The sequence below is a fragment of the Macaca mulatta genome, chromosome 11 (genome assembly GCF_049350105.2).
Source record: "Macaca mulatta isolate MMU2019108-1 chromosome 11, T2T-MMU8v2.0, whole genome shotgun sequence".
NCBI classification, from domain to species: Eukaryota; Metazoa; Chordata; class Mammalia; order Primates; family Cercopithecidae; genus Macaca; species Macaca mulatta.
This window is the reverse complement of record NC_133416.1, coordinates 59,852,167-59,866,317: the sequence shown is the minus strand read 5'-3', so window position 1 is coordinate 59,866,317 and position 14,151 is coordinate 59,852,167. Positions and strand designations below refer to the sequence as shown.

General features: G+C 48.8%; 1 protein-coding gene across 1 annotated transcript; it reads left to right on the top strand.

The window, feature by feature from the left end:
* The first annotated feature begins 263 nt into the window (after positions 1 to 263).
* Positions 264 to 6,444, top strand: LOC100428592 (keratin, type II cytoskeletal 2 oral-like). The gene is made up of 9 exons (XM_077953095.1): positions 264 to 292; positions 1,953 to 2,013; positions 2,721 to 2,815; positions 3,153 to 3,305; positions 4,005 to 4,056; positions 4,570 to 4,693; positions 5,354 to 5,576; positions 6,260 to 6,284; positions 6,394 to 6,444. The coding sequence occupies exons 1-9, from the start codon at positions 264 to 266 to the stop codon at positions 6,442 to 6,444; spliced, it is 813 nt and encodes a 270-aa protein (XP_077809221.1).
* The last annotated feature ends 7,707 nt before the right edge of the window (positions 6,445 to 14,151 follow it).

The window sequence follows — 14,151 nt, the reverse complement described above, 5'->3', positions numbered from 1 at the left end:
GCTTAGTACAGCAGCAGGTGAGGAAAACACTGCAGCCCTCCCTGGATGGAGGCGCTGTCCCTCTGTGTGCCCCGTCCCGCGGCTCCTCAGAGGGGCTGCTGAGGCTGCTGCTCCAGGGACTGCTGGCTGCCATCATTGAGGTCTCCTAACCATCGCCTTCTGAAACTCAAACACAGAACTCCCCCTCCATCTCGGAAGACTTGCAAGCTGCTCGTCTTTGAAAGAGAGGCCTACTCTGCCGAAGCTGAATTTGTGTTTGAGGGATGAGTCGACCTGCCATCAGCTTTGCGATGTGAGATGAGGGTGAAGGGGCACCTCCTCCTAGGTGCTTCTCATAGGAAGATTTTAGTGTGAGGAGCTGCAAATGTTGAAGGCGTGTGAGGCTTGTTTGCATGTATACATGCAAGGGCCTGGCTGAATGAATGGTCTATGTCTAATGGTCTATGTGTCTGCGTTCACCATAGCAATGACAGTGGTGACTGTGTGGTGTCTGGGCTTGGTTAGCTGCTGAGAGTGTCATCAGTACTCTTGGGGTATGATGTGTGGAGATCTCTTTGTGACCCTGGGGTAATAGGAGGCCTCACAGAAAGGGCTTGTAGTGATTCTTTGCGGGGTCCCATTTCCCTATGTGTCCTGGGGGAAGCTGAAGAAGTTAGTCTTACCATTGGAACATCACACCTTTTTAGAGGTGAAGCTCTTGAAAATTAAGTGACCTTCTAGAGGTACCTAGCTGGTTCCCAGCAGACATCTCAGTGTCTGGATAAATTTATTTACGGAGGCTGGGTGCGGTGGTTCACGCCCGTAATCCTAGCACTTTGGGAGTCTGAGGCAGGTGGACTGCTTGAGTCCAGGAGTTTGAGACCAGCCTGGGCAACATAGTGAGACCCTGTTTCTACAAAAACTACAAAAATTAGCCAGGCATGGTGGTGCACACCTGTAGTCTTAGCTACTTGGGGGGCTGAGGAGGGAGAAACACCTGAGCCCAAGAGGCAGAGGTTGCAGTGAGCCAAGATCACGCCACTGCACTCCAGCCTGGGCAACAGAGTGAGACCCTGTCTCAAAAAAAATTATTTACAGAAAAACAGAAAGTGATGCTGAAAATGCAGCTCCTCCGCAGCAAGTGGGTTTGGCTGCCCAAGGTCTCAGTAGTAACCCTTATCATCCTTAAAGGGGGCTTCTGAGATTTTGGAATCCCAAGTGTCTAGCATAAGGCCTGACATGTGCTTGGTGCTCTGCAAATGTTTGTTGAATGACCAGTTGATTGATATTTACTCCCCTGCTTATATGGTTAGCCTTGAACTTTTGTGCAGAAATGTCTCATAGCAGATAAAAGTTTGAGACATCTTTAGCTAGTGGTTAAGTTTAAATGCAGGACTCAGGTGCATCTAGGATCTTTCTTGGGCAAAGGTCTGCTTGAGAGACATTTCTCTGTGGTTTTCTCTAATTCCCACCTGAGTGCAGTGTACCCAGGATTGTAAACATCTTCCTGGAGACTGCATCTGCTGTAGAATGCTCACTAAGTACCTATGGAGAGCCCATGGTGCTACTGTACTTGCTGTACACAGAGCTGGCACCAGAAAATTCCCTTGAAAGCTCTTGGCAGCTCAGCCATCTCCCTCTGGTACCATAAATAGTTGAAAAAAATAAAAATTTCTCCAGAAAGCCTTCTAGGATCAATCACAATAGAATCCCACAAGGAAGGGATATCTACTTCACTGTCCAATCATTATCATTATTATTAAGTGGTGCCTGGCACATACAAAGTGCTAGTAAATGCCTGTAGAATGAACTGGGTCTTACCTGAACCCAGAAGGCAATGCATTGGAAAGATGCAGGCCTTGGGCTAAACTGGTAGGACAACAAGCCCTGAGTCCATGTGATTCATGGGATGTGCTCTGGGGCCATGGGGATGACTGAGAGAAGGCAGACCACAGGTGACCTTTTTCTCACAGGTATGAAGATAAGATTAACAAGTACACAGCTGCAGAGAATGACTTTGTGGTCCTGAAGAAGGTGAGGGGCTCCTTCCCAGCTTCCAACCCCAAAGCCCTGCTAACCTGAGTGGTTTGAGGGTGGAGGAGAGGCAGAAGCTTAGTGCTGTTGATCTGAGGACTTCTTGTAGGCCCTGCAAGTGAGGGCCAGAAAGAGGGAGGAGGCCAGACAGGGTTCAGGCCCCAGTGGCTCCCTGCCCACCCCAGCTGAAGGGTGTGAAGGTCCCAGCAGACTTTTGCCAAGTCCTTTCCTGATGGGTGTGTAGGGTTTATGGATCTGATTAGGCCTTGAGTTGTGATTACAAAATGGACGAAGGGAAGAAATAATTTCTTTCTTTTTTCTATTAGGAGTGCATTCCCAGGAGTTACTTAAAGAAAGAGACATTGAGTGTGGCAAATTTAAATTGTCCCTCAGACCCCCTTCCTCACATATTCTTCTCCCCTTGTCTCAGGGTAAGGGCCCCAGCCCCAGACGTCATTCTTCCTCTCGCCTTACAGTCTCTTTGTGCCCTTCCCTGGTGTGCGTTCACCAGCCCAGCCTGCAGAGTACTTGGTTTAGCAATGTTAGGGGTGCAGCTGCCTGTGCCTGGATGGGGTCTCCTTTCCTCTGAGTGGGAGCTCCCAGGGGCAGGGCCCTGTGGCCCCTTCTTCCTGCCCCTTTCCATAATATGCAGGACTAGACAGAGCCACAGGTTGTCTAGTCTTGACAGTGACTGAATTATCTCCCAGGACGTCGATGCTGCCCACATGACCAAAGTGGAGCTGGAGGCCAAGGTGGAGAGGATGACAGGTGAGATCAACTTCCTGACAGCCCTCTATGATGCTGGAAGTCTCCCTCATTGCCGTTCCTCAGGACTCACCTGCCCTGCCTCCTAGAGGAGGGCATTTAGAAGTCCAGCAGGACTGTGGGTCTGTCTGTCCTGACCAGAGAGACACCGGCCCACCCTTGTGGGTAGTTCTGCTCTCTGCCTGGACCATTCAAACCTCTGCCTCCTCACCTTCTTTCCTCTGTTGTAGAAGTGGCCATTGCCTTCCAGAAAAGCCTCTAGTGGTGGTCCCTCAGTCCTGAGCACCCCTTTCCTGAGCTGGTGGCTTCCCGTGCTCTGCTGGGCAGCCCGGTGTGGGTCTGCTCAGGAGATGGCACGTTTGCTTGGCCCTGTGGGAGCTGTCCCAGATGCAGTCAGACACCAGCAACATGTCTGTGGTTCTTTCCATGGACAACCACCACTGCCTGGACCTGGGCAACATCATTGCCAAGGTCCACACCCAGTACGATGAGATTGCCCAGAGGAGCAAGGCTGAGGCCAAGGCATTGTGCTAGACCAAGACGGGTGACAGCATCATGTAGCTTTGGAGAATATTGCTCCCCCATCAATCTACCTAGACAGTCCAGCATATCACCCAGGAAGTCTTAGTGTATGTGAGTGTGGGGCATGATTTCACTTTGTGTAGGTGCTAGGCCTGAGTGTCAGGATGGAAGCATAAGCCCACAGCCCTGGTCATGTTCTTGTCCTCCTCATCCACATCTGCTTCTTGATGCTCTCGATCTCTACCCACAACCTGTGGATCATCCTGTTGAGCAGACCCTGCCTCCAAGCCATTCTTCCCACATCTCCACATGGCAGTTACCTCATCTTCCCACTGATCTGGTCTTATTAACAGAAAGCTTTCTTCCCAGTCAGAAAGCTCTGACTTTTCTCTAACCCAGTGCTTCTCAACAGAGGGTGGGGAAGGTACGATTTTCCCCCATGGGACATTTGGAAATATCTGCAGGCATTTTTGACTGTCATACCTAAAAATGGGGAGGGGGTACTAACTGGCATCTAGTGGGTAGAGGCCAGGGATGCTGTAAACATCTTATAATGCATAGGATGCCAGCCTCTGCAAAAAGAACTATTGTGCCCAAAATGTCAATAGCACCAAGGCTGACAAATTCTTAACCTAAATCTTTCTTGCTGCATCCCCTTTATTGTTATTTTGTGTTAGAAACTCTTCCATTTCTCCTCCACAAAGGCTCTGCATCTACGTGCGCTTCTGGTTTGATCACACCGAGGTGTTGAAGCCAGTATCTGGAACAGCCAAGGGAGGGGGATGGACAAAGTCTAACTCCACAGGCCCAGGGAATTCTGTACATTCCCTCCCATTCCCCAAATCTGAATGAGACAGAAGTGGTCCATATACATCTGACTCTTCCCCTGGATTTTCTGCTGGTTAAGAAAGAAGCTGGCTCCATCATCTGGGATGTTTGCATTCAAGTGCCCACACTGTCACTCCATAGCTGGATGACTTTGGTCATGGAACTCAGGCAATCTGAGTCTCAGCTTTCCTTTTGTATAAGATGGGGATAATAATGCCTTTCTCATCAAGTTGTTGTGAGGACGAATGAGATAAAACAGAGGGTGGTGTGACTGCTCAACAAACAGTAGCTACTGTTCTGGAAGACAGGACTTCTGATGCAGGGAGAGAGCACTGGGTCTGCATACGCCTGTGCTCTGATTTTTCCATTTGTGGTATGAAGGTGTTGAAGCAGATGACCTATAAGACCCCTTTTCTGGAAATGTGACTTTTCTGGACATAGCTCGGGGAGCTTCAGACCATGGCCAGCAGGCATGGGGATGACCTGAGGAACACCAAGAGTGAGATCGTGGAGCTCAACAGGATGATCCAAAGGCTGTGGGTGGAGATTGAGAGCATCGAGAAGCAGATGGGGATGAGGAGGACAAGAACATGACCAGGGCTGTGGGCTTATGCTTCCATCATGACACTCAGGCCTAGCACCTACACGAAGTGAAATCACGCCCCACACTCACGTACACTAAGATTTCCTGGGTGATATGCTGGGCTAGCGCTGAACTAAGATTGTTATGTGGATTTAGTTTCTGCTTCCCTGGGACTTGAAGGTTGATATGGGATAGAAACTGAATACAGATATCATTAGATGGTTGGAGAAAGAAGTTGACTGTTGAAGACTGAATTGGGGAAGTAGCCAAGGAAGCCCACATCTAGATGGGCTAAGGCAGAGGGAAGGTTTCTCTGATAATTCATGAAGACTTCCTGGAGGAGGGAAATTTTCAGAAGATGCTCAGTTTTTTCCCACAAAAAAGGAGAGAGGCACAGGAAGGGTCTGGCTCCTCCTGAATTGGTACAGCCCCTTGAAGCCAGGTGTTTCTAATCCCATTCCCTGGTGAGCTAGGACCTAGATCCAAGCCCAGGCTTCTCTGCTGACCAGCTGTGTAGCCTTTAACCCTAGTGCCTGGGGTTTCCTCACTTATCCAACATCAGGTAACACAGGGCAAGCACACAGGATGGGCCATCAGTGAATGACACTCGAATCTAAACTGGACTCCTGGCTCCCCACACTAAGAACGCCAAGTTGCAGATGACCATCGCTGAGGCAGAGCAGTGCCGGGAGGTGGCCCTTAAGGACGCTAATGCCAGGCTTCAGGATATCAAGTATGGACTGCAGCAGGCCAAAGAGGACCTGGCCTTGCTGCTTTGCACGTACCAGGTGCTGATGAATGTCAAGCTGGCCCTGAACGTGGAGACCACCACCTACTGGACCCTCCTGGAGGACAAGGAGTGCAGGTGAGAGTCCGTCTGGTTCCCAGGAGGCCCGAAGCCTGGGGCTTTCCTGCTTGAGCATGCTGCCAGGTGTGGGAGCTATGCGTGCTGTCGGAGGTGGCGGTGGCCATTGGCAGGCACAGCCTCTTATTCAGGGCTGGGAGATGCTGTCACACCAAGAAAGCTGTGTTTCCTATGCCATATGAACACATTAGCGCCTTACCTGGGGTAGTGTCCTATGTTTTAGCTATACAATGTATGTCTGCAAAGATGAAGGGTCATAGACATAAATGTTACTTCTAGGCCATTTCTTTATTACTGCCTTAATTGTAAGTTTTTGAAGAGTGGGTTCCCGTACACTGGCACATGGGTATAGGGCTCTGTCCCATGTGGGTTCAAATAGCCTTTGCTAAATGAAGAGTATCCTGAGGAGGTGGAGAGGATGGGTGGGTCCAGAAATGTTCTGTGTCCTCTGGTCTGTATCTCCTTGGGAGATGTCAGTGGAAAGAGTAACACTTTAACCTTACCCAAGAGAAAGAACAATGTGTTTTATGATTTTCTGAGCACTCATCCAGCTTATTTCTCACTCTCTACATCAATCAGGAGGGAATGGGAGTGGGATGACCAAGGCTCTCCTTGCTGTTGACCTAAGGAAGGCCATTTAGGGAGAGGGAGGAACTGAGCGAACTGTTTGATCTTCCCCACAGGGTGTCTGGGAGGTACCAGAGTTCGGTGAGCCTCGGTGAGTATTGGGTTATTTCTCTGGGAAGGGGCTGGAGGCCTCCGAATGCAGTTTCTCAAGCCATGTGCCAGCGCTGGTGCGGGGCCATTCAGCCTGCAGGCTGGAAGAGCTGTTGGTGGCGCTTTTGGAGACCTCCCCTCCCCTCCCTGAAGCCTGTCCTCCCCACGCCTTGCCGGATCTCCGCGGGGCGTCACCCTGGGGAAGACCTGCGGCCTGGGACTGTGGGAGGGGCTGGCGTGCGGAGCAGACACTGCCAGGCTCCCTGACCCCGACTCTCTTTGCAGAGATAGGTGCGGCGGCTGCGCCCTGGGAGGAGGAGCCGGAGCTGGGGCCCGCGGAGGTAGCGTGGGCCGCAGTGGCTGGGACTTGGGCGGGAGCTCCGCGGGGCGGTGAGGCTTCTCTGGTTCCGGGACTTCTGCGCCGCCAGCCGGGGTGGCGGCGGCGGCAGCAGCAGCGCGGCCAGCATCTCACAAAACTCCTCCCAGAGCCGGCGGTCCCGCCACAAATTCTGAACCCGGCGCCAGAGGCGTCGTTGGACCAGCCTCCTTCGCCCTCCGGCGGGCCCCGCTCTGAGCTTCCCCGCATCCCCGCGGGGCCCCTTCCCTCCGCTGCTTCTGACCTGTGCCCCGGAGCCCCGCATTCCCAGACGGCTGGCATCGCAGCAACCCGAAAGTTGCCGGGATGGATGAGTAGGCATAAACCCTCCTCTGCCGGACTCGGCGGCTCATGCCTGTAATCCCAGCACTTTGGCAGGCCGAGGCGGGAGGATCACTTGAGCCCAGGAGTTTGAGGCTGCATTGAGCTAGCATGGTACCACTGCACTCCAGCCTGGACAACTGAGCGAGACCCTGTCTTTAAACAAACAAACAAAATCTGAAAAAACATCCACCCACACAAGGCAGTGCCCACGTTCTGAGCCATGTCACCGCTTGTGCCCTGAAAGTGCCCCCACCCCAGCCAATGTCCCACTGCCTTATGGGACAGTTCCAACCGGCCCATTCCTCTCTCTGTAGGCAGGGCCTCCCCGGTCCCCACTTCCTGCTGGTGCTTTGATTTCCCAAGACTGGCACTTGTCCCATCTTGGCTTCAAGAAAGGAATTCTCTGTTCTGTACAATCTTCAATAAAGTGCGTTGTTTCAGACATCATGGTAGAGTTTTCATTCTGGATTCCAAGTCATTAAGACTTTCTTTGTGGCCGGTGGGTCGTTCACAGTCCCTTTCACACACACAGCTCTGGTCTGAGCTGGGAGGGGGATCCTGGGGAGGAAGTACTGAGAGTTCCCAGGCTGGAGGGGCAGGGCCTTTTCACCCAGGAGATACTATGGATGACATACATCCACCGTCCTAATTGTTCAGATTTGAATTCACAAACATTTCATTATATTTGAAAAAAGTTGTAGGTTAGATTTCCTTGTTTTTCTAGTAATTCGAAATACGTCTGAAATTCTCCAGGAATCACAGCTAATTATAATCAAAGGAGTTGCTGGTAGTCAAACATTTTCAAAAGCAATTATAAAAATTCAAATGTTTTATGGCAAAAGTTATATATGCCGAGGATGTATGTTAACATGTTTGATATGATGTGGGGCGGAGCCTTCAAATATTGAGAGTTATGAGAACAAAGAACTTCAAATGGTCTGGTAACAGGTCACCCCCACCCTCATCCCTACCCCTACCGCAGATGAGAGCACAGAATCCAGGCAGATCCAGGAATACTTGGATAGAACAGAGGTTTGGTGCTGGGTATGGGGCATGCAAGTGGGAGAAGTAAAAGGTGAGCAAACATGCAAAGGCGTACATGCACGACAGCCTTCCTCGTAAAATACTAACCAGTGTGGGGGACTGAGGAAGGTTGTCAGAGACAGCGAGAAAGAGATAGTATTCCTTGATAACAGATCACAGAAACTCTTAGCTAAGTACACAAAAAGCTGAGAGAGATAGCTAAAGGCTCACCACACTAGAAAAACAGCACACAACTACAGCTTCAACAGAGAATGTTCCAGTTCTAAGGTGAAACATTTATCTGGGATAGTCTAAATCAGAGAGGAGGAAGCCTGGGAACTGTCCACTGCAGCTTGCACTGGGAGGGGCTATGGCTTCACCTCTCAAAAACAAGCACACTGTCCAAAGATTCTCTTTTCTCCATGCCCTCATTCTTATCCTTTATCTTTTTGATATAGCCATCCTAACAGGTGTGAAGTAATGTCTCATTGTGGTTTTGATTTGCATTTCTCTGATGGTTAGTGATGTTGAACACTTGTACACTGTGGGTGGGAAGGTAAATTGGTATAGTACGGCCATGATGGAAAACAGTATAGAGGTTCCTCAAAACATTAAAAATGGAACTACCATATGACCCAGCAACACCACATCTGAATATATATCCAAGAGAAATTAAATCACTATCTTGAAGAGACATCTGCACCTCCATGTTCACTGCAGCTTTATCCACAATAGCCAAGATATGAATTCAACCCAAGTGTCCACTGATGGATAAATGGACAAAGAAAATGTAGAATATATACACAATGGGATTTTAGTTAGCCATACAAAGGAAGAAATCTTGTCAGTTGCAACAACATAGACAAACGGAGGACATGATGCTAAGTGAAATAAGCCACACTTTGAAAGACAAATATTTTAGCTGGGCGTGGTGGCACATGCCTGTGATCCCACCTACTTGGGAGGCTGAGGCATGAGAATCACTTGAACCTGGGAGGTGGAGGTTGCAGTGAATATTTCAGCCTGGGTGACAGAGCAAAACCCTGCCCTATCTCAAAAACAAAACAAAACAAAACAAAAACCACAAAACCTTAGAATCTCACTACATGTGGAATCTAAGACAGTCAAACTCATAGAAATGGAGTGAAGGGTGATTGCCAGGGGTTGGAAGTAGGGGTGGGAGAAATGGGGAGATGTTGGTTAAAGGGTATGAAATTTCAGTTATGATGAAATTTTCTCTATGGTGAACAAGTTCTCTAAATGAACAAGAAAAAGCGAGCCCACATGTGCCTCTTAAGCAGTGAATGCAGCTTGGAGAGATTGTCCTTTAGCTTAATGACAGAGGAGATAATTTTGGCTTGTTTCAAACTCATCAATAATTGCCATGTTCCTTTAAATAGATGATTAAAGAAAAGCTTGTCTGCATCTTTTATATGATTTACAATATATTACGGGGTCACAGTTTCCTGCTTATGGCAACATTCTAATTTAAGGGAAGCTGGATGGAAAATGCAGTTTGGTTAATAGAAATTTGCTTTTGTCATAATATAATAATCGCTAAAGTGGATGATCTCTTGTTACTTGCCTGACATGTGCTGAGCTTTATCTGAATTAACCCATCTAATCTTCACAGCCCTGTGAGGTAGGCAGTGTTATGGCCTCTGCTTCACAAAAGAGGAAATGAAAGCACAGAGAGATGAATGAACTCATCCAGGGTCACATAACTAGAAGGGATGGCACCAGGATTCAAACTCCAGCAGGCCTAACCTGAAGCCCTCCTAAATTGCCCCATAAAGCAGAAGATCAGATAGTACAGCAAGAAACTCTCAGGCTTTGGAACCCAGCTGCCAGGTGTAATCTGGGCCCACTCCTTACCAGGAGTGTGTGACCTTGAACAGGCTGCTTGGCCATCCTCCTGACCCCTCACACAAAAGTCATCAGTAAAATGCAGTTGTGTGGATGGAATCATGTCATCTGTTTAATTCTTGGCACATTGTAAGAGCTCAATAAAGGGTCATCACTGATTATGGCCAACATTTCGGGAACCTGTCTATTCTTTAAATGAAGAGAATAACACACTGCAAATTCCTTACGGTTATAAAGCACTGTAATCTCTCCCACCATGGTCAAGTGAGACATGAACCTGGAATTGATGGCAGGTCTCATATTACCCTCAGGGACTTGGGATGCTGGTCCCACCCCACCACTAACTAGCCCTGTAACCTTGAGACTGGCCCATCCTCTTTGATCCAACATATAGAAGCATTCTTTGCCCAGACAGCGCCATTCCTCTGCTGGGACCTCACTGTTTCTTTTGGAATTCAATCCAAGTCTAACCTGTAGCCTTATTTTCCTTTGGGGCCACACCTGCCTAGCTGCTCCCTTTGCTTCAGAGACAAGAGAGTTGCCAGGCTGAGGCACAAAAATCGCTTGAACCCGGGAGGTGGAGGTTGCAGTGAGCATTTCAGCCTGGGCGAATTATAAACAAATAAATGGTTGTATAAATAAATAAATAAATGGTTGTATAAATAGTCATGACTTCCAGCATGTTGGATGGAAGAGCTTTGGCATGCTTGGCACAATATTGTCTCTGGATCTTTGCCATGGGAATTTGCAAGCTGCCCTTAGTGAGGCCTCTAGACAATATCCAGGCCCAAGAGCACCTATTGGGTTTACCGAGAAGGAAGGAGACTGCCCGATTCTTATGTTCTAGGCAGACTCTGAGATTCTAGTTAAACGGATGTCAAAGTGGCATCCAGGCTAGTTTTGGGCGTCAGGAGGAGCTTAAGGCCCTAGTTGTTGCCCCAAACACACACCCTAACCCAGAAATCAGAGGATTCACCAGAGATGTTCCTGTGTGCCTGGCACCGCATTCCCATCCCTGCATTCAGGCTTGTTAGAGATTGAAGGTGGAACACCCCATACATCTATCTCTCCCAGGCTGCAGGAGAACAGAGGCACCTGGGAATTTCCCACAGGACTCCTTATTCTTTCTGAATTCAGAGGGAGGGGAAGGTAGCCAAGCTCTAGTTCTATCTGCACCACCAACTTTTTTGGGTAACTTTGGCCATGTCCTTGTCTTTGTACCCATTTCTTCCTTGTAAAATGAAGGACTGAGCTGATACTGTCCATCATATGTTTGGCTGTGATGCTCTTATGCAGGAAGAAGAGTGGGCCAAGGGTGGGCAAGCCAAGGCTAGGAGATTCTATTCAGTCACAAGAGGTTTCTCTCCCTGATATGTGTCACATCACTGCCTCCACTGTGCTGACGACAGGTCAAAATGCTCTCATTTCAAGGAGATTAAAGGCCACCATTCCTAGACCAGGGTTGCAGCTGTCCACTCTCTCCTTGGTGGGGACTGGTGAGTGAGAGTCTCCCTCCCTTCCTTTTTCCAGCCCCACGCCCCTGACACACCTCTGTGATATCCACTTCCAGACTCTGGGAAATGTAGGGTGAGGTGGGGGATAGAACTTTGGTAGCTGCTCCTGCTGGTCACACCAGCAGCTCTTCTGAACCCTGCTTCCAGCTGCTGTCTGGAACTGTGATCCAGGTGGCTGATAGTTTGCTCTGGGCCTCATCCTCTTGGCAGCCCTGGGTTTCAGTAACTGGGAGATTTACTGGGCTGGGGGAGCTGGAGCCTTCAACTAATTCCCCATTTTCTTTTAAGGTGGCAGGTGGGGAGAGGAGGAAGCGGGCACATCTTTCTCCAAGGACCCCATCTCTTCTGCAATACATGTAAGTTCCAAAGTGGGAATGCCTGGGTTCAAATCTCCATTCCACTATTTTCATTAGTGTATTCTTGGACAAGATTCTTGTTCCAAGTCTCGCTTTGTCCATTTGCAAAATGAACATAGTAAGAATATCTTCCTTATGGTGTTGGTATTTAGATTTCATGAGACCTTCCACGTTATAGACTCAGCACAGTGCATGGTCCATGGAAAGCACCTGGTGAAGTTCACTATTATGATAATGATCATTACTCCTATCTGTGTCCTTAGATTGAATGGAATCTCAAGAGGCCATTTCATTTGTCCTTCTGTTTCCTCCAGGCCAGTGGTCCCCAAACTTGCTGCACATTAAAACCACCTTTTAAAAATTCTAAAGTTCAGACTATAGCCCCAGACCAATTAAACTCCACCCCTTAGGTGTGGGCCCAGGCACCAGTGATTTTGAAGCTTTCTAGCTGATTCCAATGTGAGCCAGTTTGGAAACTGCTGCTGTCTGCAGTCTAACCAGCTGAGGAGTTTCTTTTAGGGGTAGTGATTCGTCCTAGGAACATTATTTACCCACTAATATTGATTTGAGTTGAAACACTTCCTTTGAGACAAGCAAAATCTCTCATGTTTCACTTTAAGTCATTTTTTTTTCTTCTGAGGAAGTAGAGAATAGCTATCACCCTCCACCAAAAGCTTGGTTAGTGAGTGTATTCCCTCTCCCCTCCCAAGCCCTTCAAGGGATGACAGCAGCCCAGCAGGGGCCATCAGCTGATGGGAGGTAGATGAGGATGTTGGCATTGGATGCTGAAAGCTGATCATAGACAGAGATCAAAGAAGCTTCCTAAACTCTGCTGTCTGGGACTTCCTTTTTTATTTTATCACAATGGAATACTTTCACATTCAGCATGAGAGTATATAGAAACCAGGTGAGTGCTGAACAAATTCTACTCAAAGACATTGCTGGAACCCTCTGTGACCCAAGCCAAACTCAGGCCTCAGGGTTTCCCAGTTGCTCCCTCGAGGCAAGGGGGCCTCTTCCTGGCTCCCCCATCCCACCCCTTCACATGCCCATTCCTTCCTCTAGGCCTTGGCACAAGCAGTTTCTCTGGTCCTTTCCAGTCCCAGTCCCTACTGTAGAGCACCCTCCCTACTGGCCTACAGTACATCCTTCAAGGTTAGCTTGAGCTTACCTTTGCTTCTGTGAAGCCTTCTCCAGCTGCTTCTCTTTCTAAAAACTCTCATCGCACTCATAGGTCTCAATGCTGTAGCCATAGCCACACAATAACACCACTCGTAAGAGCAAGCCTTTCAAAATATTTGTTGTCTTCAAGTGCTCTACTTAAGGGTCAGATGAACAGGGCTCAGGGAACTCAGTGATTAGTTCAATCATAAAACTGGTACATAGGGGAGCTGGGCTTTAACTTCAGGGGCACTTAATTGTGGGCCCCAAGCTCTTGGTTATCCAAGCTGTCCACGTGTCTTCACTTTAACTCAGTCAGGTAGGCCTTTGTTATTGGCCCACTCTGCCCAGCAGTTGCGAGAGGAAAGCTGCTCCTGGTCCATGAAGTTTTTTCCCAAAAGCAAGGAGCTTCCTATCTGTTTAGGTGGCAGTAGAGACAGATGTGAAGGGGTTAATTATGTGCATTCTTCATGAGGGGGAGGTGGGGTTGAAAGTGAGTGGTGCAGCCGGAGAGAGACAGGAGGGTTCACAAGGAGGGGTTGGGGGAAGGAACCCCACTTGTGTGACTCCTTGGGGCTTACAAAGTGCTCTTCCATATTTGTTCTTAGCTATTCATTACAATCACTCTGCAAAGCTGTATGTGTGTGTGTGTGTGTGTGTATATATATATATATAGAGAGAGAGAGAGAGAGAGAGAGGGAGAGAGAGAGAGAGAGAGACAGACAGACAGACAGACAGAGTCTCTCCCTCTTTTGCCCAGGCTGGAGTGCAGTGGCGCCATCTCGGCTCACTGCAACCTCCACCTCCCAGGTTCAAGTGACTCTCCTGCCTCAGCCTCCCAAGTAGCTGGGATTATATATTTTTGTATTTTTAGTAGAGACAGGGTTTCACTATGTTGGCCAGGCTGGTCTCAAAACTCCTGACCTCAGGTGAGCCACCCACCTCTGCCTCCAAAAGTGCTAGGATTATCGTTGTGAGCCACTGCGCCCGGCTGGCTACTATTTTCTTTATTTTAGAGGTTAGGAAACTGAGGTTCAAGGAGTCAAGTGTCCTAGCCATGGGGCTAGGAGGGGGAGGAGCTAGGAGTCAGAGCTGGGTTTCAAGATGCCCAATTCAAGGATCTGTTCTCCATACCCCTGCTGTTTTCTGTCTGGGACCTACTATCCCTTCTCCATAACCACCCCCATTTTCTCCGCCAGACCCCTGCTTCTTCCCCCTACTCTGTTCTCTCTGCCTCT

Excerpts from the sequence above, each read along its gene's own strand:
- LOC100428592 (XM_077953095.1), top strand. The coding sequence starts at position 264 with ATGAGTCGACCTGCCATCAGCTTTGCGAT. Across the intron at positions 2,014-2,720 it reads ACTTTGTGGTCCTGAAGAAG|GACGTCGATGCTGCCCACAT; the intron begins GTGAGGGGCTCC and ends ATTATCTCCCAG. Across the intron at positions 2,816-3,152 it reads CTGACAGCCCTCTATGATGC|GGAGCTGTCCCAGATGCAGT; the intron begins TGGAAGTCTCCC and ends CTTGGCCCTGTG.